This window comes from Phascolarctos cinereus, unplaced genomic scaffold (assembly GCF_003287225.1).
Source record: "Phascolarctos cinereus isolate Bilbo 61053 unplaced genomic scaffold, phaCin_HiC Scaffold_2;HRSCAF=192, whole genome shotgun sequence".
NCBI lineage: Eukaryota > Metazoa > Chordata > Mammalia > Diprotodontia > Phascolarctidae > Phascolarctos > Phascolarctos cinereus.
The window spans coordinates 62,272,025-62,299,591 of NW_027555625.1; the positions used below are offsets into that span (position 1 = coordinate 62,272,025).

The 27,567-nt window shown below is 47.1% G+C and overlaps 1 protein-coding gene across 1 annotated transcript; it reads left to right on the forward strand.

Moving 5' to 3' along the window:
* The first annotated feature begins 153 nt into the window (after positions 1-153).
* Positions 154-15,591, forward strand: MATCAP1 (microtubule associated tyrosine carboxypeptidase 1). The gene is made up of 7 exons (XM_020989380.2): positions 154-525; positions 7,075-7,716; positions 8,050-8,193; positions 8,363-8,495; positions 9,640-9,945; positions 11,438-11,535; positions 11,858-15,591. The coding sequence occupies exons 2-7, from the start codon at positions 7,135-7,137 to the stop codon at positions 12,020-12,022; spliced, it is 1,428 nt and encodes a 475-aa protein (XP_020845039.1). The 5' UTR covers positions 154-525; positions 7,075-7,134; the 3' UTR covers positions 12,023-15,591.
* The last annotated feature ends 11,976 nt before the right edge of the window (positions 15,592-27,567 follow it).

Below are 27,567 nucleotides of genomic sequence, written 5' to 3' on the forward strand. Positions count from 1 at the left end.
CTCAGCCCCCGGCAGTGTGCGGCATACCCAGCACGCGCTGCGGGACGGGGCGAATCCGGGATGGGGGCGGGGCGCCTGGGGGCGGGCTAGCCATCGTCTAGGGCGGAGAGACGGCGCTAACTATGGTATGAGGGCGAGGCCATACGGCAAGGGGGCGGGGCTGAGTGGGGCGGGGCCGACGCATTCGCTGATTCGCTTCGCACCGCCCACACCAAGGAGGGTTAGAAGAATCAAAATGACTGCCCGCCTGGCTCGCCGAAGCTCCGCCCCTAGGTAGGCGGGGCCTAGGGCCGGTGGCCGAGCTGTAGCACCACGGCTCCTCCTCTCTATTCCCTCCCATCTCGCGGGCCTCGCAGCCAAGGAATAGTCCCTGAGGAATCCTCCCGCTTCTCGCGCAGCCGCAAAGGCTGACGCGAGCACGTCGCTGCGTGCATGCGTGCCGGCGTCGGGCTCCGGGCGGCCGGCTTTCGGCTGCAGTGCGGACACGGTGCTGCGGTGCCAGAAGGAGCCGAACGGAGTGGCCAGGTGGGGCGGGGCTGGGGGGCGGGTTCTGGGGCAGGCAGAGGCTGACGGCGAGTGCGCGCCCCCTGACACCCATACCCTCTCTCGCCCATTTCCTGCTGCGCGGGCCCCCTCCCGCCCCTTACTATTTGTTAGCCGGGGCCGCCCTCTTCTATTGGGTACAGAGGGCGCGCTCTTTGTGAGCTCCGAGGCCGCCCATTGGCTCGGGGCCCCGCCCCTCAGTGGCCCCGCCCCTCCCACATTCTCGGTTCTTTATTGGCCCACGGTCGTCTCCCTTATTGCCCCGCCCCTCGCCTTCCCAGCTTCCATTGGTCAGGACCGTTCCTCCTCTTTCGTCATCAAGCCCAGCTTTCTATTTGAGGTTCCCTTCCCACCCCTTTTAATTTACTACCTTGTGGGAACGTGGCTGATGGGTCTGCTGGGGTTGGGTGTCGTAGGGGTCGCTGGAAAATCGGGCAGGACCCTGCCCGCAGAGCGCTTCCAGTCTAGTGGGACCTGGCACAAGAACCATTAAATGTTGGCGGTCACGGAAGAGCGCAGTTAAATGAAATGGAAGAGATGGGACTGGAGGCCGGCCCCTTGATGTAGTGGAAAGAGCCCTGGTGATGAATTTTGGGGGCACCTGTTTGAATCCTGGGTCTTCTCTTTTCTAGCTTTGTGATTTGGGGCAAGTCTCTGGGCCTTGGCTTCCATTCTGTAAAACGAGGAAGTTGGACTGGACCTTTCCGAAGGTCCTTTCCAGTTTTAAAGCCATGGGCTTATCTGTATATAGATAAATGGGTGCAAAGGCAAGAGCCATTCCAAAATTGTAAATATATATGTTTTACATTATTATATACTTATATACTTATTATTGTTATATACTTATATGCTTATTTACATATGTGGCTTAGCTTTTCAAATAAATTGTATACATTCCTTGAAGACCTTATTTTAACTCAACCTTATTCCCAATACCACATCAAAGGGCACTTGAAAATACATAGTAATCACCCAATAAATATTTGTCAGTAGTGGAAGATTGGCCCCAGACACTAGCTGTGTGTGACTCTGAGTAAGTCACTTAACCTCTGTTTGCCTCAGTTTCCTCTTCTATGAAATGGGAATAATAATAACACCTCCCATAGTTGTTATAAGGATCAAATGAGATAATATTTATAGAGTGCTTAGCATGGTGTCTGGCTCGGACTAGGTGCTTTATAAATATTAGATGTTATTATACAATGGACAATGTTGGTTCCAAATTATTGAAATCAAAGCACATATTATTTCTTCTTATTAACAAAAGGTCAGCTACAAATGGGAAGTGATACATGCTCAAAGTTTCAGTAGGCTCTAGTGAATGCTCTTGTATAACTTTTTTAACGGGAAAACACTGTGGAGGGTGAGCTGGAAGGGTTCTTTGTAGGGAAAGCCAAGATAAAATATATATTAAAAAAAAAAAGCACTGGTTTTGGAGTTGTGGGATCAGGGTTTGAAGCCTGACTGCTACTGTACACCATTGGTCAAGTTACCAGTTACAAGTTTCCCTTCTCTGGACTTCTGTTTCTTCATTTGTAAAAGGAGAGATTGGAATGAGGTGATTTTTAAGGGCACGATGTCAGCGGGCCCATCTAACTCTAATGCCTAAGATTCTGTAGTTGAGTGTAGAGCTGGAGTGTTAGATTGGGAGTCATCTGTGTGCATAGAAAAGAGTGTTAGTTTAGAGCCACAGGAGTGGATGGGTTCTGTGTGGGAAAGCATGTGGAGCAGGGATTGGGAAGAAGAAGAAGAAAGTGAGATTTTGCCTCACTATTTCTCATTGAGAAATGGAAGCAAGATAACTAGGAGAACATCAATGAGATATTTGTTGTGATCGCCTGGGCCAACTGTCTCATTCTACAGAGGAGGGAACTGAATCTCAGAGAGGTTGGAAGGAAAGGAAGTTACCAGGTCAGCCTTGGCTTTAAAATTGGCTCTTTGCCAGGTTTTTTGGGCTCCAAGTCTCAGCTGGACTCTGGCCGTCATAGCCCTCCAGAAGTTACCTAGTCCATTTTCCTCTCTTTGGGCAGGGCAGATGCTCTGCCAGTGGATCTCAGGCCTTCTTGGGTTAGGAGATGTTGGTTGCAGATTTCTTGAGTGACTTCAGTACAAACACTGAGGATTTTTTCTATGGACAAGGGGGTAGAGACTCCTTTGCTAATTCTTAGCAGTACTTGAAAGTTATGAGGAGTCTCATTCCCTCATTTTCTGCATTTTCTCTTCCCTGGGGACTTGGACTCATTCTCAGCCTTCTTCCATGATGATTTCTATCCTCCTTAATAGTGCCCCTTCCCCCTACCTTGAAAGGTTGATGAAAATGAAACCCCTTTCCCTAACTTGCCCTAGGCTCAAGAGTGCCTGTAGGGCCTTGGATATTTGGTCAAAAGACCTGGGAAGGTAACAACAACCACAGCCAGCATTTATATAGTGCCTGCTGTGTGCCAGGCCCTGTGCTAAGCACTTTACAGTTATTATTTTGTTTGAGCCTCCTGAGAGATAGGTGCTAGCATTATTCCCATTTTACAATTGAGGAACGTGAGGTAGCAGAGGTTAAGTGACTTGCTCAGAGTTACACGAATGGTAAGTGTCTGAGGCTGGCTTCGAACTCATGTCTTTCTGTTTCAAAGGCCCAGCATTCTCTCCACTGCACCACCAGCTGCCTCATTCCCATCTCCTTACTAGTTGTCACTGTGGGCAATCACATAATCCTCCCTAGGTTTCCATTTCCTCCTCTCTGAATGGAGAGAGTTGTATTAGGATATCACTGAGGACCTTTTCAGCATTAAATCACAATTCTCGAGTCATGGTTGAGACTAGGGGATGCTAGTGTTATATATAGCAGAAAGAGCTCAAAAGATGGGAATTTCAGTCCATTCACTTAACCTGTCTGGGCTACACACTTGACCTGTCTGAGCCTCAGTTTCCCCACCTGTAAATGGGCATGATCATTGCATTACATACCTCACAAGGTTCTTGTAAGGAAAAAAAACCACTTTGTAAACCTGCAAAGAATTGCATAATGGCTACTGTTACTCTTGTCACTATTTTTTTTGCCCTTTTCATCTTGATTATCTCCTCGTGTTCCATGAAATTCAGATCAAAACAGTAGGGGAGTAGAGAGCAAGTTGCTAACCTTCTTTTACATGTAGTATTCTGCAAATTCTTGAACAGTCATTGTAAAATATTTACGAAGTACCCCACTCTGTGCCAGACACCATATGGAGACATACAGAGAAAGGCCACGGACAGCCCCTGCTCCTGAGGAGCTTGTGGTCTAATGGAGGCAATTCTATACAGATGATAGGGAACGGCATAGATCGGAGGTGGTTTCGGAGGGAAGGCACTCGATTTAAGGAAGATGAAGAAAGTCTTCCTATAGAAGATGAATTTCAGCTGAGACTTGAAGGAAGCCAGGAGGTGGAGATGAGGAGGCGGGAGAAACAGCCAGTGAAAACATTCAGAATCGGAGGATGGAGGGTATTGTTTGAGCAGCAGCCAGGAGGCCGCTGTCACTGAAATGCAGAGTGCAGAGAGGGTAGGAAGGTATGAGAAGACTGGAAAGACAGGAGGGGCCAGCTCATCAGGGGCTCTGAAAGATTTTGTATATGATCTGGGAGTAATAGGAAGACACTGGAGTTTATTGAAGGGGTGATGTCAGATCTGCATGTTAGGAAGATCATTTTGACTGCTGACGTGAAGCAGGGAGCCCATTCCACAGGCTTCTGCAGGAGATGAGGGCCTGCCCCCAGGTGGTGATAGTAACAGAGGAGAGAAGGAGGGGTATTTGAGAGAGATCTCTGAAGGTAGAAACTGCGGGATTTGCTGACTGGTTGGATGTCAGAGGTGAGGGAGGATGTGAGCTTGGATACCGGAGGATGGCTGGTAGTACCCTTGACAATGATGGGGTAGTTAGGAAGAGGGGAGCATTTTTTTAGCAATTGAATTAAAATTTGGGGCTGTCAGCACACCTTCTGTTGGCTCATTGAAAGCATCTTCAGGACAGTGCCAGTAGCAGAAAGGACAACAGGTGGGACACGTACATGGTTTCGATTTCTTCTTCTGGATGTTTATTTTTTGAAAGCTTCCTATACTATTAGTGTGACTTTTGTTAGAAACATTCTTAAGTCTCTATGGATCAGTGTTATGTCTGGGCCCGGTTGGGGCAGTCATTGTTTTTAGGATTATGCTCTAGTTCCAGTATAATTTATTTTAAATTCTGAAGAATATATCCTAATTGAATTGGGCACACCAGTATCGCCCTCGCTTTACCCAGCTTACGGGGCTTTATCAGCCTTTGTGAAGCATCAGAGAAATGCACAGGATGATGCAGGCTCCTGCTCTGCAGGGCCTCTCCACACCAGGTTGTTTTAGCACCCCTAGCCCCAACAGCAGATGCTGCTCACACGAGCCACTCACGGACTTTCTTTCCAAGGGACAGGATACATTTGAGGGAGTCTCTAACAGTTACAGTTTGGCTCATTTTGGGGGGAAATTCTAACCTTTAATACATTTAGTGACACCCCTTCCCCCACAAAAAGAATAAAGTAACAAGAGCTGTTGTGTTGTTGATGAAAAAGACTCTGGAGAGAGACTCAGCTAGATAATAATAACGACATTTACGTGGTGCTTTGTTCTCTGAAGAATTTGACAGATAGATCATTTTGTCCTCGTGTGAGCCTTGGGAAGCAGGGGCTGTTCTCACCCCCATTCTGCAGTTAAGGACACTGACTGAGACAGACAGAGATTGAGTGAGTCGCCTAAGGTCACACAACTAGTGTCTGAGACAGAATTTGACTTGAGTCTTCCCTACTCCAGACCTGGCGCTTTGCCCACTGTAAATTGCAAAGAAGATGCCACTTGCCACTAGAGAGAGGACATTCTTTACCAGGAACTCCCCAAACTGAAGAAATTGCAGGTCTAATTTTTTGGGTTTTGTTTTCTGAGAGTTTTGGGGGGGGCAATTGGGGTTAAGTGACTTGTCCAGGGTCACACAGCTAGTAAGTGTCTGAGGCCAGATTTGAACTCAGGTTCTCCTGACTCCGGGCCCAGCTCTATCCACTGTGCCACCTAGCTGCCTCGAAAGTCTCATTTAAAAAAAAAAAAGCAAGTCATGAGCTGAAGAGATGACCAGAGGAAGAAGGGATTGTAGAAGTCATCTTGTCCCATCCTCTGCTCTTACAAGAAGGGAACGGAGGCCCTCCCAGGCTCTCACTCTGAGTTACAGCAGAGCCCCTGGTGCTTTGTACAGCCCTTCTGTTGTTGTTGTTGTTGAACCTTTTTTTTTTTTAAAAAAAAGTTATTTAAATTAATTAATTTTTAGTTTTCAACATTCGCTTTTATAAGATTTTGAGTTCTAAATTTTCCCACCTCCCTCCCCAAGATAGCATGCAACCTGATATAGGCTCTACATGTATGATCCTATTAAACATATTTCCACATTGGTCATGTTATGCGGCCTTTTTTTTAACCATACCACACAGGCCTTCCTTCACAGACTTTGGGGCTCAGGGTCTAAGCTGGAAATCTGGTGAACTCTCGAGGACAGAAAGTTGTTTCTTCTTGGAAGGTCACTTAGAGACAAACATCCTCTGCGTTGACCCTTCAGCAGTTTATCGTTTCTGTATTGGCTTTTTTCGGTGTTAATCTAAGTCAGTCAAACCAGCATGTATTAAGCACCTACTGTGTGCTAGGTGCTATGGATACAGACGTTTAAATAGGGCAGTCAATCGTTGTGTCCTTTCCATTGCCAAAGATAATGTTGATTTAATTATTGTTCCTTGAGCTAGAGTAGACAGTGGGAATGGGGAGGGTTAGATTGGGAGCAGAGGGGTATGCCTACAGAGTATTGGATGCCCGTGCTCTACTAGCTATACCTTGGTGTCTGAGGGGTTAGCTGGATGGAATGAAGAAGCATGGTGTGAGTGTTTCGGCCAGGTAGAAAGGGAGGAAGGAAGAGGGAGGGAGAGAGGGAAGAAGAGAAGTGATGGAGGGAAGGAAGGATGGGAGGAATAATGTGCCAGGCATTATACTAAGCACTTTACAAAATAGTATCTCTTCGATTCTCACAACTATCCTGGGAGTTAGGTATCATTATTATTCCCATTTCATACTTGAGGAAACTAGGGCAAACAGGTTAAGTGACTTGCTCAGGATTACCCAGCTAGCAAGTGCCTGAGGCTGGATTTGAACTCAGGTCTTCCTGAGTCTAGGCCCAGCACTCTGTTCACTGAGCCACCAGCTGCTTCTGGAGAGCTGAGTCAGGTGATGACTGGCTTACCACCCATCCACTTTCTCAGTCCTCCTTGGATGCTGAAGATATCTGCCCTCAGACAGTAATCTGCTCCCCCCACCTTCTTTTTCTTATGATAAACACACCTGATTCTCCTTTCCTTTCATCATCACCTTTGTCCGATTCCCTGACTCCACATCCAGTGTCTTTTCCACAACATCACATTATATCCTGCCATGTCATTGTCTAACCAACATTCCGACTTTGTCTCATACACCTCATATCATTTTGTGTCCCTACAGGCCAGGATCGAGGGCAGTGGGGGATCACACACCCAGATGTGACCCTTCTCAGAGAGCAGGATGGTGCTGGACTCGGGGACCGAGGCCTATGAGCAGGCACCCCCTTCCATGTCTGTCAGCCCCCCCACTGTTTCCGGGGTGGGGAAGATCTCAAAGCAGAATGGGCCACAACTGTACCCCTCTATCCAGCCACCGAAATCAGCCCCCAGCTCCCAGAAACCCTCCCTGGTCATCCCAGTACATCCTAGATCCTCTGTGTCCCAACCATCAGGCCTGGCCTCTTCCCGCCCCAATGTCCAGAGTCCCAAGTCTGAAATAAGACGACTGTCATCGACCTCACTGGGTCGTGGTCGGATCCGGCGCAGTGAGAGTTCCTGCTCAGTCGGAGGGTCCAGCAGAAAGGGACGCCTCCGGCCCGCCTCCTCCCTGCCCCACATTGCTAAATGCAAGGTAGAGGAAAGCCGGGCAGCCAGCAAGAGCCCCTGCCTGCTGGTAGCCTTGAGACCCAACAACTTGGAGCAAGAACGAGACCGGTTCTTCCAGTCAAGGTACACCTACGACCCGCAGTTTGAGTATGAGGAGCCGATTCCCGCTGCCGTGTTGGAAAAATACAATGAGGCCTCGGACAAGTTCATCCCCCAGGTCAGGGAGCCAGGGACGCCCCCTTTCCCCATGGTTTTCGGCCCCCTCTCCCCGGTGTAGTGGGTTCCATGGGAACAGGAAGGGGCTCCTGCTCTGTCTCCACCGGCCCTCCCCTCATCTCCTTCCCTGCGGCTCCTGGACTCATCCTCTCTGGCCCCCCAGCAGCTGCTTTCCCCTCCAGTGTTACCTGTCTCTTTCCCTCCTCCTGCTCTCCTAGTCTCACCCTCAGCTTCATGCTGAATTCCCGCCAGCCCCCGGCCCAGGGATAAGTGCAGGCTGAGGCCGTGGCTGGGATAAGGGTGACAGCCCCTGGCGGCGGGGTGTGTATGGCAGGCGGTGGGGATCATTGAAGCAGTCCTGGAGAAGTATGGGACCTACGAGCAGTTTGAGGCGATCACGGGAGGCCAGCTGCTGACGAAGTGCCAGATCTGGTCCATCGTCCGCAAGTACATGCAGAAGGAAGGCTGCACTGGAGAGGTGAGGCGTGGCAGGGAAGGCATCCTTCCTGGCCCACTCTGTGCACAATGAGGGGCTCCTGGGGAGCAGAGGCATGGTGGGGAGGCCTCCAGCCCAAGCTTCATTCCTCCCTGGGAGCACTGGGCAGGGGCAGAGAACTCAGGCTTGCCTCTGCCTTCCCCTCTGGCAGGTGGTGGTGCAGCTGAGTGAGGACCTGCTGTCCCAAGCAGTGATGATGGTAGAGAACAGCCGGCCCACGTTGGCCATCAACCTGACCGGGGCCCGCCAGTACTGGCTGGAGGGCATGCTGCGGCATGAGATAGGTCAGGAGGAGGGGCCCACCTTCCAGGCTAGCAGACATACTGTGTCATGGGATAGAGAAGGCCCACGCTGGTCTAGGAGATTGGGGGTGGTGGGCGGGGGGAATGGACACAAAGGGGAAGCTGGGAGGTGGGGAGACTTGCAAAGGAAGCAGAGCTTTGGGTGGGTGGTGGAGCTGGGTAGAGGCTGGGTGTAACTCATGGGGGAGGGATCTGGGGGAGTAGTCTGTGCCCCAGTAATCTCACTCCCTTTATTTCTTCCCCTCCTTCCCTGAGGACGGTCCCTCCCAGGAATGGCCAGCTTCCTCATCCCTCTCACTCACAGAGGTAGGCAGGCAGAGCCCCTCTTAGGGGGCCCATCTTCTCTGCCAGTCCATTCTTACCCTTCTGGGCCTTACCCTCTCCTCACTAACTTTTTCTCTGGCTTCTTCCCCATCTCATTTGGGTTGAGGCAGGGGGTACTTAGATCTGGCCCGGAGCTAGAGAGAAAGAACCCAAGTGTCCCACCTGCCCAGCTAGAGCCTCCAAGCCCCACTGACTGTAGTACTTGGTCTTCTTGTGCCCTTTTAACGCGCCCCCCCCCCCAATAAAAACCTCCATGCTGTAGGAGGAAGCTGCCAGAGGGAGGAGGGGATGTCATGGTGAGAATCTCAGTGCCCAGTCTGGTCATGTGCACAAAACTTTGTGGAGTGAGGAGAAAAGGAGGGTTTGGGGGGGATGGAGGGGGCCTCTGCCTGGGTTCACTAATCACTTCTCCTTTCCTTCTGTCTCATCTCTTGAAGAATCCTGTTAACTCTGGGCATGAGATGTCTGCAGAGAGGCTGGGGTGTGGCTGGGGGGGCAGGCAGGATGAGCATGTCTGTGGGGGAGGGAGGGAGTGAAGGTTTGTCACAAAGGCTTGGCTCGTTATGTGGTGAGTGTGACTGTGGTCTTTTTGTGGGCCTCCTTGTTGTGTATGTCTGTGAATTTGTGTCAGAGTGAATGAGCGAGTGTTTCTCACGTGTGGCAAGTGTACGAGTGAAGGTGTGTAGAGGATGGCGATCCCCCTGAAGCTTGGCGGAGGGAGGGCTGTGCATCGCTTCTGGGGGCAGCTGGGGAGGGGGCTTTCCTTGGGCTGTGGTCCCCAGCTCTCCTTACCTCCTCACAGGCACCCATTATCTTCGATTTGTCAATAACACTCAGCAGCCTTGGAATACCTCCGATGGCCGGCGGCAGTATGGGCTCCGGCCTGCCAACCCCACGGAGGAGGGGCTGGCCAGCCTGCACAGCGTGCTTTTCCGGAAACAGCCGTTCCTGTGGCGGGCGGCCCTGCTGTACTACACCATCCAGCGGGCGGCCCTGATGTCCTTCCGCCAGCTCTTCCAAGATCTCGCACAGTATGTGCAGGACACGTCGGTGCGCTGGGAGTACTGTGTGAGGGCCAAGCGGGGCCAGACAGACACGTCCAAGCCTGGTGAGGGAACCCCAGATGCCGCGTGCTCTAGACCTGGAGAGGAGGGGAGCGGAAGGGTGGGTGTGCGGAGCAAACAGGCCCACAGAGGAAGAGGGACGCACCCAGGATCACCCAGTGAGTTTGTAGCAAAGTCAAGATGAAAACCTGGGTCTTCTGGTGTGATTCAGTCCATTCCCTGAGCTCCACTTCTCAAGCCGCAGTCCCCATCACCCACCCCCATTCCCTCAGTTTGTGAGTGACTTGTATTCCCAAGAATCATTTATAAAGGGGTTCCTTAGAACTTGAACCACCTCATCTTGTGGAAGAATGCCACTCACAGGCCCAGGTCCTGGCTCTGCTGCTTGTAACTGATATGAGGTGGGCAGATCTTCCTGGACCTGGAGTCTCCACTTGTAAAATAACTATTATGGCGGACTTACCCCATTTTGGTTTGTAGAATGACTTGTTAACCTTAGGTGAGGTGCGCATATAGGTATCGCTGTCCTCATTTTACAGAGGAGGAAACAGTCACAGAGTGGTGAGGTGACCTTTTTCGTAGCTGTGAGGATCTTCTGAAGGCACAGCCTGGTGCTCTTTGGAGTGCCCCGTAGCGTGAGTCAGGTGACCTCTAAGGTTCCCTTCTAGCTGTAATAGTCTGACACCCTGGATCCGTCTTTGATGAAGTAACTCCTTTGAGATTTAGGCAGTAGGCAGGAGGGGGCTGAGGGGGAGGAGGGTCCTGACTTCCCCAAATATGGCAGAGACAAGAGGGAGGAGCTGACAATAGCAGGGGCAGCCCTGGCTGGGGCAGCTATACTCACGGGGTGTTTATCAGCTGGGGACCGCTCATCCTGGGGAATCCAAAGAGGTAGGTCCTTGACCCATGGTGGGCCGTCCCAGGTCTATGGACAGTAAGACGTGGGAATAGGGCCTGAATAAGGAAGTGCCTGCTGTTACCTCTTTGTCCCACTATTCAGTGGGGGGTATATAGTGACGTACCAGGAAGATGCCTAGCGTGCCCGTTGTCTACCTCATCCATTTTCTAGGGCCAGCCACAGTCCCAAAGCTAGAAGGTTTGAGGAAGAGAATTCTGCCTTTTCTAAACTCAGCCTGCAGACCTAGGTGTGCCCTAGGTGCTCCGTGTGGGGGTGAGAACCCTTTATCAGTTTGTCCAAACTCTTTTTGGACTATTCCTTTTTCTTGGCAAGATCGCTTGGAGGGATCCATCCGCTGAGTGCCCCGTGTTTATGGAGAGGAAAGGTCAGACATGTTCTGAGGGGGTAGATGTTGCAGGGGCATGTCCAAAGATGAGAGCTCTCTGTGAGTGGACATGGGCTGCCCCAGGAGGTAGTGAGCTCCCCGTCAGTGAAGGTCTTCAGGTGAAGACTAGATGATGTTTTGGGGATATTGTAGAGGGTTAGACTCCTGAAGTCACTTCCTGCTGAGCTTCTGTGCCTGAGTGCCTCCCTCCTCCCTGGAGGGGAAGGTCTCTGAGTCTCTTCACACCTTGCAGGCTGCTTCAGTAAGGACCAGGTGTACTTGGATGGGATTCTGCGCATCTTGCGGCACCGGCAGAATATCGATTTCCATATGCTGACTGCTTTGGGCAAGGTGAGGCCGGCCCCGTGGGAGGGGGCTCCATCTTCTCCCCTCAGGGCAGCTCATGGGCCTGTCTTTGTCCGGTGCCTTCCCCATCGACAGGCCTTGTGAGTATGTCAGGAGCTTGCTGGTGTGTGGCTGGCCCTCAGACCAGAGAGAGCTGCTGCGTTGTGGTGGACAGAGCGCCAGCTTTGGCTTTGGAGTCGCGGCACCAAGGGCCACAGGCCAGCTGGGCCGCGGTGCAGTTGTGCGACAGGAGGCAAGTCACTGGACCTCTCTCCTGCTCGGTGGTGGCCGAGGTCCCTGTGATCCTCTCTCTCTCCTCCCCCCCCAGGTCTCCTACGAGGATGTGAATCAGCTCCGGCCCCACGGGAAGCTGGAAAAGACTCGGATCCCTCACTTCATGCAGGACCTGACGCGCTACCGCCAGCAGCTGGAACACATCATCGCCACCAATCGCTTGGATGATGCCCAGCTAGACAGCCTGTTGCCAGACTGAGAGGCTGAGGGTGGGGGCCAGGGATCAGGGGAAAGGAAGATCCTGGGTCAGCTCCATCAGCAATGGGCAGTAGCCTTGCCAATGTTTCCTTGCCCTGGATATTGGGGAACTGGGGGGAAGGGGCGGCTTAATATATGCTAGAACCCCCTCTGGAAGGGAGCTTTGGAATCTGTCTTCAAGCCTAGAACGAAAAGGGAATTCCTCTTAGAAGGCCAGAAAAATAGATACTGAGGCTGCCCCGTCCACATAGAATGAAGAGATCCCAGCAGGGTGAAAAAGGAAGATTGACTTGGTTTGGCTTAATAGGGAGGGGAGAGGGAGCTGGCTCTGTGAGTGTGTGTGCCTGTGGGGGAGGAGAATGAGTGTGATCTCATGTGTAAGAAGTGGGGCAGGGAGGGGAGGTGTCTCCTTGTGCATGAGACAAATACAGTAAGCTTCTGGGGCTCACAGCTAACCCTCTACCTGCTGTGCTCCTCCCACCCTCCGCTGGCAGGGACTGATGCTCCCCTGCCCCCAGACAGTCATTCTAGCCTCTTGGTGCTCTTAGACCCCTTGACGTCTACCTCTCGCCGGGCTTTTGTGGAGGACAAAACATCCATGTACCCCTTCCCCAGCCAAGGCCCTGGCACTGCTGCTCACCTTCTGGGTGTACCGTCGCTCCTCCTTCCTCCACTCTGACATCTGTCCTTTCACCTGCACTACTGTCGGACTCCAGATTCCCTCTTCCAGTGCCCAGAATTTCGACTCCCTTAACCTCCTGCCCATGTACTCAATGAAACAATTGAAAGGGGATGAGAGGAACGGAGTGGATGGGGCTGGCATGCTGGTCCATAGACCCCAGCAGTTAGTTCAGGCATTTACTAAGCGGCGACGGTGTGTAAGGTCCTGTGCCCATCCCTGAGGGTAGAAAGAGGAGAAACAAGGCTCCCTGTCCTCAAGAGAGCTTAAAGCCTAGTTAAAGGGAGGTATGGCACACAGATATATGTCTGATACAAGGTAGATTGTGAGAGGGGCACAGGATGGATCCGGAAAGGGGGCTCTCAGACATTGGGTGAAGGCAAATGGTGGGAATGGCTTCTGTCACTCCCACCTGTTGGGGTTCATAACCTGGGCAGGGAGAGATGTGCTTGGTTAATTGTGTATTGGGTGGGGATGATACTCTGTGATCTTTGCTCCTCTTCCCTCCCCTCTTTTCCTGCTGCTGCCTCAGGCTTGCATGGAAGTTACTGAATTCCATTCCCTAGGACAGGGGTTGAAGTTTGGGTTCAGTCAGAGGGCCGCCCTTGAGGACCTAGAGGGCCACGTGTGACCTTGAGGCTACAGGTTCCCCACCCCTGCCCTAGGAGAGCTGTGTTGTTCCCTTTCCCCTAATACACACCCCACTTTAGGAAAAGTGTGTGAGTCCCGAAGGAATATCTTTTAAGAGTAGAGGGCACTGTCCTGAGTGCTGTGGAGAGGTTGAGCTCTTTATTTGAGCCCTGGTCTGCCCTCAGGGAGTTCCCTACCTCCAGAGGCCCCCAGCCTTGTCTTCTCTCTGTTCCTGAGTTTCTGCTTAGACCTGGATTTTAGCAGTGCATTTCACCAGGTCTCTGGTGGTACAGTTGTGAACTAAATGAAATTTGTGGGTGGATAATAATACAGTTAGGTGACGTTTGAACCCTTTGGATACTGAATTTGAGAGGGAATCAGTGGATCACTGCCAGCCTGAAGGGGCATGTCCATGGGCCACAGCAGGTTTTGGTCTTTGGCCCTGTTTTGGTGTTTTTTAATCAGTGATGTGAATGAAGGCAGTAAATTTCTGGGTAATGTAGAGTAAGGAGAGAGAACTAATATATGGGTGATAGAATCAGGATATAAAGAGGCCCAGGCAGTCTGGAAGTAATGATGGAATTTAATGTGGATTCATTTGTGTAAAACCCTCTGCTGAATGCTGGCTTTACTAATGTTATTGAGGCATTTACGGTCTAATTAATGGTGCAGGAAATGAACAGAAAGTCTTTTTACTTGGTGGGTTACTTATTTTTTATTTTTTGTGCCATCCACCTCACTGGGAGGTTGTGTGGACACACCATGTCTTCACTTGTTATGGAGATGGCAGAAGTTAACAAATGCGTGGAGGAGAATGCTTGAGGCACCAGTGCTGGGTTCTAGGGGGAAATCGATGCTCTGTCAAGCCCTAGCCCTGTTACTGACCACCTCTGATGCTGGGCAAGTCTCTTCTGAGGCTCAGTTTCCTCTTCTGTAAACTGGAGGGCCATGAGTTTTAGAATATGTTCAGGGCCTGATTATGACTTTGGAGGATGGAGGTGACCAGCCACCTCTCAGAATGTTTTGGGGCACATGCATATGTGATGCACCAACAGTGTAACTCAAACAAAGGCAGGATTGACAGTGCTTTCCTCAACCATCCTGTGACATTTTAGAGATGAACAGGACTGGATACTGTAGCGGTTTTGTTTCACAGACTAGTATTCAGGCTCAAATGGGTAAAGTGACATCCAAGGTCACTGTGTCGGAGGCAGGACTAGAATCCTGCCCTCTGCAGACGCATGGCCATTGCCAAAGCAAACAGTGCGTGTTACCTTTTTGTTCACGGCTTATTTTCCAATTCAGAGGTTGGTATTTTTTGTTGATCTAATTTCCTCCAAACACAAATGTTGAAAAATGGGCAGGAGGCCAGTTAGATGGGGTATTTTTTGGCTTGGACCCCGTCTCCAAGACCCCAAGCCATCTTCAGCCTGGCCTGGTCAGTAATTTCCTCAGGACCTCTCCTGGTTGTGCCCTTCAGTGCTGCTAGTAGCTGAATTATTGGTGGGGACTCTTGGCCCTATGGAAGGAAACAGGCCTTGAGCCCCTGATTCCATTGCCCTCGATTCTGTACCTCCCCAGGAGATGTTTTTGTTTTACCATTTCCACCCCCCATCCCAGGAACCTAAAACAATGATCAGAACTATCCAGAAGCTTAGATCACTACTGGTATCTTAACACCATTGGGAAGAGGCCCTGACCTGTGGCTGTGGCAGGGGTCAGACTTGTTCAGGAATTGCTTGGCTCAGGGGCTTGGAGTTGGGAGCCCTCTACTGTAATCCCTCAGAGGATGTCTGAGGAATTCTCAGCTTCCTTTTGCTCATCTGTAGAACAAGGGGGTTGGACTGGATCCCTAAGGTCCCTTCTACCTCGAAATCCAATGATTCTCCATTAGCAAGGAGGGTGGGGAGTGTGCATCGAAGTCAAGGGGGTGGGTTCCCTGGAGGCTAGTCTTGATGTGCCCCATGGATGCCCTCTTTACTCTGTGCCCACACAGCTGCCCTAGCAAAGCCTTTGTCTGGATACTCCTATTGTTTACTACTAGCCTAGCTGAGGAGTGAAGGCTCAGGTGCTGTCATGAGATTCACTTTAACTGAACATATATTTAGTGCCAACTGTACGGGTCAGGGTTGGGAGGGTTACCCCAACTCCTTGTCTGTTGATGCCTGGAACTGGACATGAGTTTTCTCTTTACTCCTTTATTCCTCCCCCCAGAAAAGAGGGGTAGGAGGAACTTTGGAATAAAATTATTTTTGATCTTACACCATCACTTTGGCCTTTCTTTTTTTTAACATTTCCTTGATGTCACATCACAATCATTTCAACTCCACCTCTAGATCAAACCCACCATTGTGGCAAAAACAGTTATGAAGAAACTTGTAATAGAGTGGTGGCAATGCATAAAGCATACCAGCTGTGCTGGTAATCCCCCTCTCTCCCCCTGAAGGAGCTGCTTCACGAGATTCCTCAGCTGTTCCAAGCTTCTGTCCTGTAGTGCCATCTTCATTTACTCTGCTGTAGTCATGGAGTGTTGTTCTCCTGGCCCTGCTTATTTACCCTGTGTCGATTTGTACAAATTTCCTATGTTTCTGAATACTTTATTTTCATTATTCCTTACTGCACGATAATATTCCATTGCATTCATAGACAATAGTTTGTCCAGCTATTCTCCAATTTATGGGCACTCCCTCAGTCACCACAGAGTGCAGCGATGCTGCTTTGATTATTTTGGCCTATATTGGACCTTTGTTTCTGACTTTGACTTCCTTCGGGCATAGGTCCACTAGAGAATTCACTTCATTGCAAGGGTATAGACAGGTTAACTTTTTTTTTTTAATCAAGTCAAGAAGCATTAAGCAATGAGAATACAAATGCACGCAGGATGAGATAGTCTTTGCCCTCAAGAAGCTTACATTCCTTTTCATTTGAATAATATTTTTCCAATTGCATGTTAAAACAATTTTTAACATTGGTTTTTTAAAAATTTTGAGTTCCAAATTCTCTCCCTCCCTCCCCAAGAAGGTAAAGCAATTTGATATAGGTCATACATATACAGTCATGCAAAACATTTCCATATTAGTCATGTGAAAGAAAACAAACAAAAAAAAGCCCAATAAGAAGTTGAAAAATAGTATGCTTTGATCTACATCCAGACTCCATCAGCTCTTTCCCTGGAGGTGGATAGCATTTCCATCATGAGTCCTTTGGAATTGTAGTGGATCATTGTGTTCCTGAGAAGAGCTAAGTCATCCACACTTCTTCACTGAAAATATTGCTGTTACTGTGTGCAGTGTTCTGGTTCTGTTTACTTTGCATCAGTTCATGTTAATCTTTCTAGGTTTTTCTGAAATCATCCTGCTTATTTCTTATGGCAGAATAAAATTCCGTTATAATCGTATACCACAACTTGTTCAGCTATTCCCCAATGATGGCCATTCCCTCAATTTCCAATTTTTTTGCCACCACAAAAAGAACTGCTATAAATATTTTTTTACAAATAGGTCCTCCCCCCCACCCCATCCCCACTCTTTTTTTTTTTAATCTCTTTGGGATACAGACCTAGTGGTGGTATTGCTGGGTCAGAGGGTATGTACAATTTTATAGCCTTCTGGTCATAGTTCCAAATTGCTCTCCAGAATGGTTGGACCAGTTCACATCTCCACCAACAATGCATTAGTAAAGAAGATGACATTTTAATGGTGGGGGAGTGGAAGGGGTAAAACCTCATGGGGCATAGTAGATGTCTAGAGTCAAGAGTGCAGCCTAGAGGGATAAACACATGACAGACCTGGATATCCTTCATAAAATGGATATTCTGGGAGAAACCAGCCACTTAGAGGAAGAGGTCATAGAGCAGAGGATGTGCCAGGGTGAGAAGTTGAGGGGTGAGTAAACTAGGATGAAAAAAACAGTTTTCTGTGATATGGTAGAGAAAATCTGGAAAGCTAGAGGTACAATCTGGAAATGAATTCCAAATCGACATCTAGAACAGCTGGTCTGTTTCACAGCTCTGCCACCAATAATAGCGTCCTTGTCTTTCCACACCTCCGGCATTAACTATTTCCATTTTTGATCATCATTGCCAATTTCTGTGGGATGAGGTAAAACCTCCGTTGTTTTGCAATGTGTATTTCTCTTATTAGCAGTGATTTGGAACATGTTTCCATGAGGTTCTTTATATTTTGCAATTCTTTTTGAAAACTTTGTCCGTTGACCATTTATCTTAGCTCTCTGATCTTGGAAATAAGAGGGATGGGATGGAATCACTGGTGTGAGAGGGAGGATTGGGCAGTAGAGGAGCTTGGATCACTAGCCCTGCATTAACAAAGAAAGCCCAAGTGCTCAGGTAGTTTCAGCTTTCCACTCCTATAATTTAGCAAGTCCCATCTACCTTAGCTCATTTGTCTTATATTTTAATAATACCTTTTAAAAAACAACTTAAGGTTCTGTTCTCTGTCCTGGATCTGTTTTCTGGCTCAGTTGTTTTTCCAATGAGATATTTCACATTCTCTTATATTTTTTTCATTCTTTTGGATTAGTGTTACAGTGCCTTAATTTCTCAAATTGTCACTAGCTTCCAATTTCTCCATTCTAATTTTTAAGGAAGTATTTTCTTCAGTAAGATTTTGGACTTCCTTTTCCATTTGGCCAATTTTGCTTTTTAGGGCATTCTTATGATGGGCTTTTTGGACCTCTTTTGCCATTTGGGTTAGACTATTTTTTAAGGTGTTTTTTTGGTATTAAGGTATTTTTTTGGGACTCCTTTAGCATCACTCTCAGTTTTTCCTCTACTTCTCTTACATGCTTCTCAAAATCCTTTTTGAGCTCTTCCATGCCTGGGACCAATCCGTATTTTTCTTGGAGGCTTTGGATATAGGAGTTTTGGCTTCATTGTCTTCTTCTGGCTGTATGTTTTGATCTTCTTTGTCACCAAAGTAAGATAATATAGTCGTACTCTTTTTGAGCTGTTTTCTCATGATCCTGGCCAATTACTTGAGTTATAAACTCTTTGTTAAGGTAGGAGTCTGTTTCCAGTGTGGAGAATGTATTGTCCCAAGCTTCAGGGGTTTTGTGCAGCTGTTTTCAGAGATACTTCTAGGGACCTGTAAATTTTCAGTTCCTCCAAGGTGCTATGATCAAGGGTGAGGTGTTTACTCCTTTCTGGTCTATGAGTGACCACAAGCACTCTTTTCTGTCTTGGAATTGTGAGGAGGCTTTTCTTACCACTTCCCCTACAAGCTCTACCAGGCCAGCGCTCCTCCTCGCCCCAGGACCGCTACCCAGAACTGTGACCCAGGTCCAAGCAGGGGCAAAGCAAGAGAATCAGCCACTCAATTCCCCCTCAGCCTGTGGGCTGGAAGCTCAGGAGGCAGCCGCCGCCCCAGGGCCAAGCTCAGGGAGTGGAGCTGGGAGCCGGAGCTTCTTTCTCACTGTAGAAACAGACTTTTCCCACTGACCTAAGTTGTCTTTGGCCTTTATGGGCTGAGAAGTCTGGAAACTGCCACAGCTGACCGTGATTCTGATTCGGTCCTCTGAGGCCTGCACCAAGTTTACTGTGGCCTGCGTGCCCATGCCAAACTGAGCTCCTCTCCTCGCCTGGCACGACATACCTTTCTGATCAACCATTCAGGCTGTCTTTGGCTGGAAATTTGTTTCACTCTGTCTTTTTGTGGGTTCTGCTGCTTTAGAATTTGTTTAGAGCCATTTTTTATAGGTATTTGGAGGGGTTTGGGGGAGAGCTCAAGCAAGTCACTGCTTTTACTCTGCCATCTTTTCTCCGCCCCCAGTCTGATTTCTTTCACAACATGACTAACATAGAAATATGTTTTGCATGACTACATATGTACATTCTATATCCAATTGCTTTTCTGAAATCTCAATGAAGGGAGAGTCAAGGGAGGGAGAGAATTTGGAATTCAAATTTTTAAAAAATGAATGTTAATTATTTTTACATGTAATTGGGGAAAATAAAACATAAAATTAATAAAAAATAAATTTTAAATTAAAAAAACAAACAACTTAAGCCTTCCCAGAAATTGGAGTTGAACAACTGATCCCTTCCCCCCACTAGGAGAGAGAACAGGTCTAGAGCACTGGCCTTGGAAGCAGGAAGTTTTTCGGGTCCTGCCTGGGACAGATGTCTCCTGGGTAGCCCTAAGCGTCAGTCATTTACCTTAGTGCTCTAGGCAGCTCTGAGACATTAAGTTGCAGAGAAGATGCCAGCCTACATTGGTAAGGGATCATAGATTTCCATTTGGGAGGCCAGTCCAACCCCCTTCATTTTACAGATGAGGAAACTGAGGCAAAGAGTGGTTAAATGTCTTGCAGATGGTCACAAGGCAGGATTTGAACTCTTCATCTTCCTGATTCCAAACCCAGAGTTACACATCTGCTGTACCACCTACCTTTCTAGGTTGAGTTTCCTCTGTTGGGAGGGCCATATGGCCGTGAAACCAAAAGTTCAATCCAGTTCCAGTCCAGAGCTCCTGAAGATTTCACATATGTGGACTTTGCTAATTGCCTTTCAAGTCTCAAGTTAGCTGTGTAACCTTGAATGAGCCATTTCCCTTCTCCAGGCCTCAGTTTCCCCACTTTAAGATGGCAGGGAGCTCCAGCTCAGGAGCCCATGAGCCTGCCCCACCCCCTCTCCAACATCAGGAAAGACAGTTCTTTGTCTCACATTTAGAGTTGATGCTCAAGCATCCTACTTTCTCCAAATAGCTCTTATTCTAACTGGTTGGACTACATGTTCTCTACGGTTTTTATATATATGTATATATTGGATATATATATATATATATATATTTAACCAGACCTAAGATTTCACTGATCTATGAGGCACTCCAGTGGCAGAAATTCCACCATTAGTGTAGATCAGCACCTGCTCAATCACCCACATGTAGATGTCATTGGTCCTCTTCAAGAGTGGAGGACAAAGGGGCAACAAAGTGATGTGGTGGATAGAGCACTGGCCCTGGAGTCAGGAGGACCTGAGTTCAAATTCAGCCTCAGACCAAATACTTGACACTTACTAGCTGTGTGACCCTGGGCAAGTCACTTAAACCCAATTGCCTCACCCAAAAAAAAAAGTAATTCTTTTTAGGACAAACAACAGTCTTCCAGCGTTCCCTAGGGCCCAGAGCAGTTAAATGATTTCTTCAGGATTACGCAGCCAGAGGCATAGTGTGATCCTAGATTTTCCTGACTCCAAGACCACTGTCATACTGTCCCTCTATGGTCACAGGATAATATATTTACAGTGGGAAGGCATTGTAGAGGTTATCTAGTCCAACACCATTATTTTTACAGATAAGAAAACAGACCCAGAGAGATCTGGCCAAGGTCACAGTAAATGACCAAGGCAGGATTTGAACCCAGCCCTCTTTCCACTACATCATGCCGCTGGTAATCAATGTCCTGAGGTCTCTTCTAGTTCTAAGAATTCTTCCATCTCTGATGTTTTATGTTTTAAAGGCCTTTATAGTTTTAGCATCCTATGACCCAAGGACTCTTCTAGCTCTGATATTCTGTCACCTGTGCTCTAGTCTCCTCTGCTCAAGTCTCTTCCAGCTACCTTAGTGTACAGGTCATGTTCTAATATTCTATGTTCTAAGGTCCTCTGGCTCTAACAACCTATCTTGTTGAATGTAGAGAGAAAAAAGAAGAGGGCCAGGACAGAGTCCCAGGATGCACCTAAAGTTAGTGGTCTTGACATGGATGATAAATGGGCAAAGGAGACCAAGAAAGATTGGTCAGACAGGTAAGCGGACCAGAAGAGATCAGTATCACAAAAACCCGGGGAGGATAGAGTGTCCAGGAGAACACCGTATCAAAGGCTGCAGAGTGACCAAACTGAGAAAAAGAAGAAGCTGAGAACTGGTAGATTTAGCCTGCACACTTCAGAGATAGAGACAGAGACAGAAGTTTCAGTTGAGTGATGAGGTTGGAGATCAAATTGTAGGTTGTTTAGGGGGTTTAGAGGAGGGGAAGTAGAGTGTAAACAGTTTTTTCTTATATATATATTTTCAATTTCTGGACTTTACAAACACTAAATAAAAGTAGCATTTCTATATTTGTTATAGAACAGAAGGAGGGGCTTGTACATTAAACTTGTAAATCTCTTATATAGTATGCTTTTCTTTGAAAGTATATAATAAATACATGCAACTTTCAAAGCTATCTTGCTTTTCTGTGATTCCTTCTGGCTTTTTTTCTGTTCTCATTTTGGAGGAGGAACCTTATTTCTAAACCCTCTTTCCTTCCCATTTAACTTCCCTACAACTGAAATGAAAGAAAAACAAAACTGTTGGAACAAAATGTCACAGACGAGGAAGATGAATTCCTCCTTTGGCCAAGTTCAGAACCGCCAACCTCATTCTGCATCACTTCTCTCAGAAGGTGGATTGGTAATTATATTGATCAGAGTTTCATGCTTAGAGTTATAATTAATAATTGGGATTTTACTCCTTCCTCTTCTTATACTTCAGTCCTTTCTTTTTTCCTTGACTCCTTTACAAATAAGAGAGATGAGTATAATTAGCACTAGTTATCTATGCTTGATTCAATGTGCTTCCCTTCCCCTTCCTCTTTCCTCTCCCCCTGTCTCAGAAACCAATCACAGGTTCTTACGCTTTCTTTCTTTCCTTCTGAATGCCCTTCACGATCCACCCTCTGAGGTTGGAGTTTGTTTTGCTTGTAATTTATTCTTACCTGAGTTGATCTTCCCTCTTATTTCTCCCTCTTCTCTCTCCTGCTTTCCTCCTATTCCTCTGTTGAGCAAACTATACTTTTTTACCAAACTGTTTGCATGTTTTACCCTTCTTTGACTGGTTCAAATGCAAGTGAGATTCAAGTGATACTCAGTACCCCCACCCCTTCCTCCTCATTTGTAAAAATTTTCCACTTGCACATTCAGAATATGTGAGCTAGCAAACCCCTCTTCCTCCCCCAGCCCCCTTCTTTCCCTTTTCTTCTTTTACAAAACAACAAAACATTCCTAGGGTTTTTTTTGGTCTTATTTTGTTTCCTCTACAGCCCCACCGTAATGAGCTACTGTGGTGGCAGAAACACTCAAGACACGAATGCAAAAGAAGATGACTTCAAAACATCTATAAGCAAAACCTCAGAGAAAAACACTTCTTGGGCATAAATTCAACTGGAATTCCTGGAGGAGATAAAGATTAGAGGAGGGATTAGTCCTAAACAAAACAAACCCTTAGGATGTACAAAAATATTTATAGCTCTTTTTGAGGTGCCCACAAATTGGGGAATAGATGAATAAGTTATGACATAGAAATATGATGGAATACTATCGTGCTTATCAGTGGAATGACTAAGCAGCATTTCAGAGAACTAATGATGAAACATGCTACCCACCTTCTGATAGGAAGGGGAAGGACTCAGAATGCAGAAAGAGAAATATTTTTTTGAACATGGCAAACATGGAAATTTGATTGACTATGTATGTTTGTAATATATACATATTACACAGTATACATACACACTATACACACGTATCTATCTATCTGTCTATACATATATCTATATATAAAATTGATTAATATTGCAAAGAGTCTTCCAGCTCTAAAGCCTATGGTTCCATAATCCTTTTATAGTTTTCTCTTCCCATATTCCCCTGCTGGTAATAGGGTAAGATAGTCCCAACTCCAAGAACATTCCAGCCCCTGTGAGAGTCAGCAGGGAATTTCCAAAAGAAATACAAAGGCTTCAACCTCTTTAGGATCAAGTTTCTTTGGACCTTTGGGATGGATCATGTATGGAGAGAAGTGTATGCATGTAAGGGTGACCACAGTTGAGGAGGAGAGAGCTCTTTTCCAGGACAAACAAAGCTGGAGGGCTGGAGGTGGGTATAGTCAGGACCATCTACAACCCTGTGAGGATGGTATAGAATAACAAGGTCTTGGGAACTGACATCAGGCACCAGGAACCAGTCAGCCTAGGGCATACAGAGAGTCAAAGACCAGGGAAGGGACTGCCAAGTGTCAGTCAGTCAATAAACATTTATTAAGTGCCTACAATGTGCCATGTGCCATGCTAAGTGCTGGAGATACAAAAAGAGTCAAAAGGCAGTTCCGACCCCTGAGGACCTCACGATGTAGAACTCAAGCAGCTGAAATGTCATCCCTCCATCAACACCTCCCACTATAATATAACTGGCCTGGAGCAGTTGGTGCTAAGACAAAGAGAACTAAATTCAGTCCTGCCTCTTTGACTATTTTCTCAGGCCTTATCCTGAGAAAAAGACTACTGGTCGATCGTTGCATTTCTGTTATATGATCAGAAATGGAAAGGCTTCTAAGAGGCTGGAAGATCCTGGCAAGGCAGAGTGCCCACCACCTCTGGTTGTCTGTCTCTCTTATCAGAACTACTGAGCTACAGTGCTGGCAGCTTGAGTTGCACCCCACGTAGTTAAGCTGGGACAGATCCTGGAGAGCCATGGTGGTTGTGGTGGAGATCCTGAGTCGGGGGTGGGGGCAGGAGAGGGTGGGCAAAGTGTTGGTACCTGTTAGAGATATCATAGATCAGACCAGTGGGACGTGAACAGGACTGGCAGTTGCTATGAACCCCAACAGTGATGAGGCCAGGTGACTAGCACCAATCCCTAGTGCCTCTCCCCTATTTCCTCCGATTGTTGCAGCCAATGCCAGGAAATTTCAAATATACAGCTTCTTCCCTCATCCCTAAGCCTTCTCTCCATCTCTCAGGTAGTGAGGGTGGTCATGAGGATTGCAGGTGTAGGTAGGTGATCACTCCCCAGAATAACTCTTAACAAGCATTTTACACATTTCCTTTGTACAATAAAAATGTGTATGGTTACAGTATGGATTGCCTGAGAAATGGTAGGAAATATCTGGGAGAGAAGAGAAGCAGGGTCGGAAAGGGCCTAGTAAGGTGGATGGCATTCTAAAGTCAATTAAAAAAAAAAGAAATTATATGGAAAAAATGGAGCAAGGTCAAAGAGAATCTCTGGGCACTGGTAAGCCAAACAGATTTCTGTAATTTGAATATTTTAGAACATTATTACATTTTCATTCCCTTAGGTCAGGGGTTCTTAACCTGGGGTCCATTGACTACTTGGATAGGTTTCAGGGGCTCTATGAACGTGAATGAGATGAATTAATCTCAAGCAGGGATTTTTTAACTCTGTGTGTGTATATATATATGTATGTGTATATATGCACTCCTATCTACATATACATATATATCTTTATTTACCTAACCTCTAACTGAAATGTAGTATTTCCTTTCATTATGATTTTTTTAAAAACACCATTGATTTTATCAGACTGCCAAAGGGTCTCATCATACACACACACACACACACACACACACACACACACACACACACACGGTTAAAAATCCCTGCTGGAGATTAATATTGAATATATATCCCAGGAGCCTTGTGCTGAGCCAACTCAAAGGGAAGGCTGGAGTGCCCTCTGGTGATCAGTGAGGACACTGCAGCCTTTAGAAGGCTGTTATTGAATGTATCATCCCCTGGTGGTCAAAATATATATTACACTCTTAAGCTTGTAAATTAGTGAGTAATTAAATGACAACTGGCTTTTCTGTGGGTGGCAGAAAGCAGAGCAGTGAGCCAGGTGTGAGTTGGTTTTGATCCTGCAGCAACACAACTGTCCCACTTTCATGAAAGAGAGGTCTCTGGTCTGAGGTCACCTTGTCCAGTAGAAGGATTCTCATTGCCTTCCCTTCTCCCCCTGACATTCTGAAGAGTGTAGTCTATGGCCCCCTGAGACACTCAGAAGATGAAAAAGGTTTGTCTGGGCTCAATGAGAGCAGCTTCGTTGGGAGTCTGCTCGACCCTGGAGGCTTGGGGCTACTGAGTTCCTCTGACAATCCACACTCACCTTGGGGACTGAGATTATGTGATACCGGGAGGAGGAGGAGGGAGTAGAGGTCTCCTTTGCCAGGGGCTTCTGGCTCCTTCTTCAGTCGTCCAGACTATGAAGCCCCAGCACTTTCCCCAGGGAAGGGTAATGTGTGAACTCAGACTTCATACTGCTCCCGTTGCTGGCAACATTTACAGCCATCGGGTCCTTTGCTTGAACATTGAACAGACATATGGGGGGAGTCTCAATAGTGTTTTTATTATTCTTCTATTTCTTATAGTAAATGGACCTAAACTGTAATGCCAATGTGCCATGCTTTGGGGTAATACAAAGTTGGGATGGATGTAAGAATCCTTCATTCATTCATTCAACAACCTTATGTTAAGTCTCTACTTTGTCCCAGGCACTGAACTAGGTGAATGGGACATGACCTATTTTGAAGTCTTCCTGGACTATGTTCTGAAATGGGGAGGAGGGAGACAAATAAGGTTTGAGCCACAGTTGTAACAGATTTGTGAACTATTAAATGTGACTTGAGGGCAGGTAGGTGGTATAGTGGATAGTCGGGCCTGGAGTCAGGAAGATTCCTCTTCCTGAGTTCAAATCTGGTCTCACACACTTCCTGGCTGTATGACCCTGGGCAAGTCACTTCACCCTGTTTGCCTCAGTTTCCTCATCTGCAAAATGAGCTAGAGAAAGACATGGCAAACCACTCTAGTATCTCTGCTAAGAAAACCCAAATGGGGTCATGAAGAGTTAGACACAACTGAAAAATCTGTGACTCATCCTTTCATATTTGTAAAACCCTAGACTAAACTGTAGGAGAAACTGGGCCAGGGTGGGGTGGGGTATATTTGTCAGAAGTAGGGCAATTTTCTAACTATCCTACCAGAAAGGTGGGGCAAACTTCTCCTTCTTCTACCTACCTTTAGCGATAGTGACTAAATTCCCATTTCCCTCGGCATGATCATCTCTACATGAGGATTTAATGAGATAATGAGCATGAAAATATAGAAACGAGAGCTATTATTAGGACAATACCGCTTGGCTTTGTCTTTTGTCCTCAGCTCCTGACAGAGCTCTCCTGGGTCCTGAGTAAAGATAGTTTGAGGGGACAAGAAGGAAATATTTCTAAGGCAGAGGACTTGAAGCTAAAAGGACCATCTAGATTAGCCTTTTTGCTGTTATTCTCCGCGTCTAGAATGTTCTTCCTCCTCACCTCTTTCTCTTAGAAGCTCTAGCTCCTTTCCAAGGTTCAGTTCAATTGCTATCTCCTATAAGAAGTTTCCCAGTTTACATTTTGTTTATATGCTATATGTTACCTATCTGTAAACATATTTTTCCCCCAAAGAAGAATGTAAATTCGTTGAGGGCAGAGACTGTATCACTTTTATATTTATAGCTTCAGTATCTATCACAGTGCCTGGCACATGGCCATTTAATACATGCTCACTGATTGCTTGAGCAATCCCCTTCACTTTTCAGAGGAGGAAATTGGGTTTCAGAGAAGGGCAGACAGATGATGGTCCAAGGAAGTAGGCTTCTTCACCTTCGTATGTACTTTGCTCAGCCCCCACCAGCCCCATCCCAACTGTGACTTTGCTCCTTGGAGCAGGGCTATCAGACCATCAATCAATCAACACGTATTAAAGCCTTCTCTGGGGATGCAAATACAAAAGGTACCTCTTTTCAGGGACCTTGCATTCTACTAACTAGGGGGATACAATATATATCACTGAGTAGTGGCCAGGGAAGGGAGCTTTGAATCAGCCAGTCATAGCCACTATGAGTTGACCCAAAGGGTAGTACTTTCATGTTCTTTCCAAGTAGCCATAGGAATACTGCTTTGATGGTTGTTTCCTGAAAAAAAGAGGTAGAAAGCTGGATATGAAGGGAGCGGTACTTTCTTTGGAGTTTGGGTGCACACACTTGACTTTTGTCCTGCCACTGGACCTTGACTCAGGAAGAAAGAGTGAGGCTGACGACTTTGTGTAATCCTGCCTCGATTAAATCCAATTCATGCACAAGTAAGACATTATTGGTGATGTCACTGGTCCTCTTTGAAGGACATACGAAAGGTGGCACAAACAATACCAGGAAGGTGGCAAGATGCTGCCCAAGCCTCCTCCACTGGGGGTCCATTTCAGTCTTCTTCCTCTCTAGCTTCTGTTCCAAGGGGTTGCAGTTTCTTCATCAGTAAAATGGCGCTAGTAATACTTCAACTCTCAACCTCATGGGACTACTATAAAGAACATGCTTTTTTATTGTTTGGTTTTTTATTAATTTATTTTGATTTATCAACAATCACTTCCATAAGCTTTTGAGTTTTAAATTTTTCTCCCCCTCCCTCCTCACCTCCCTCCCCAA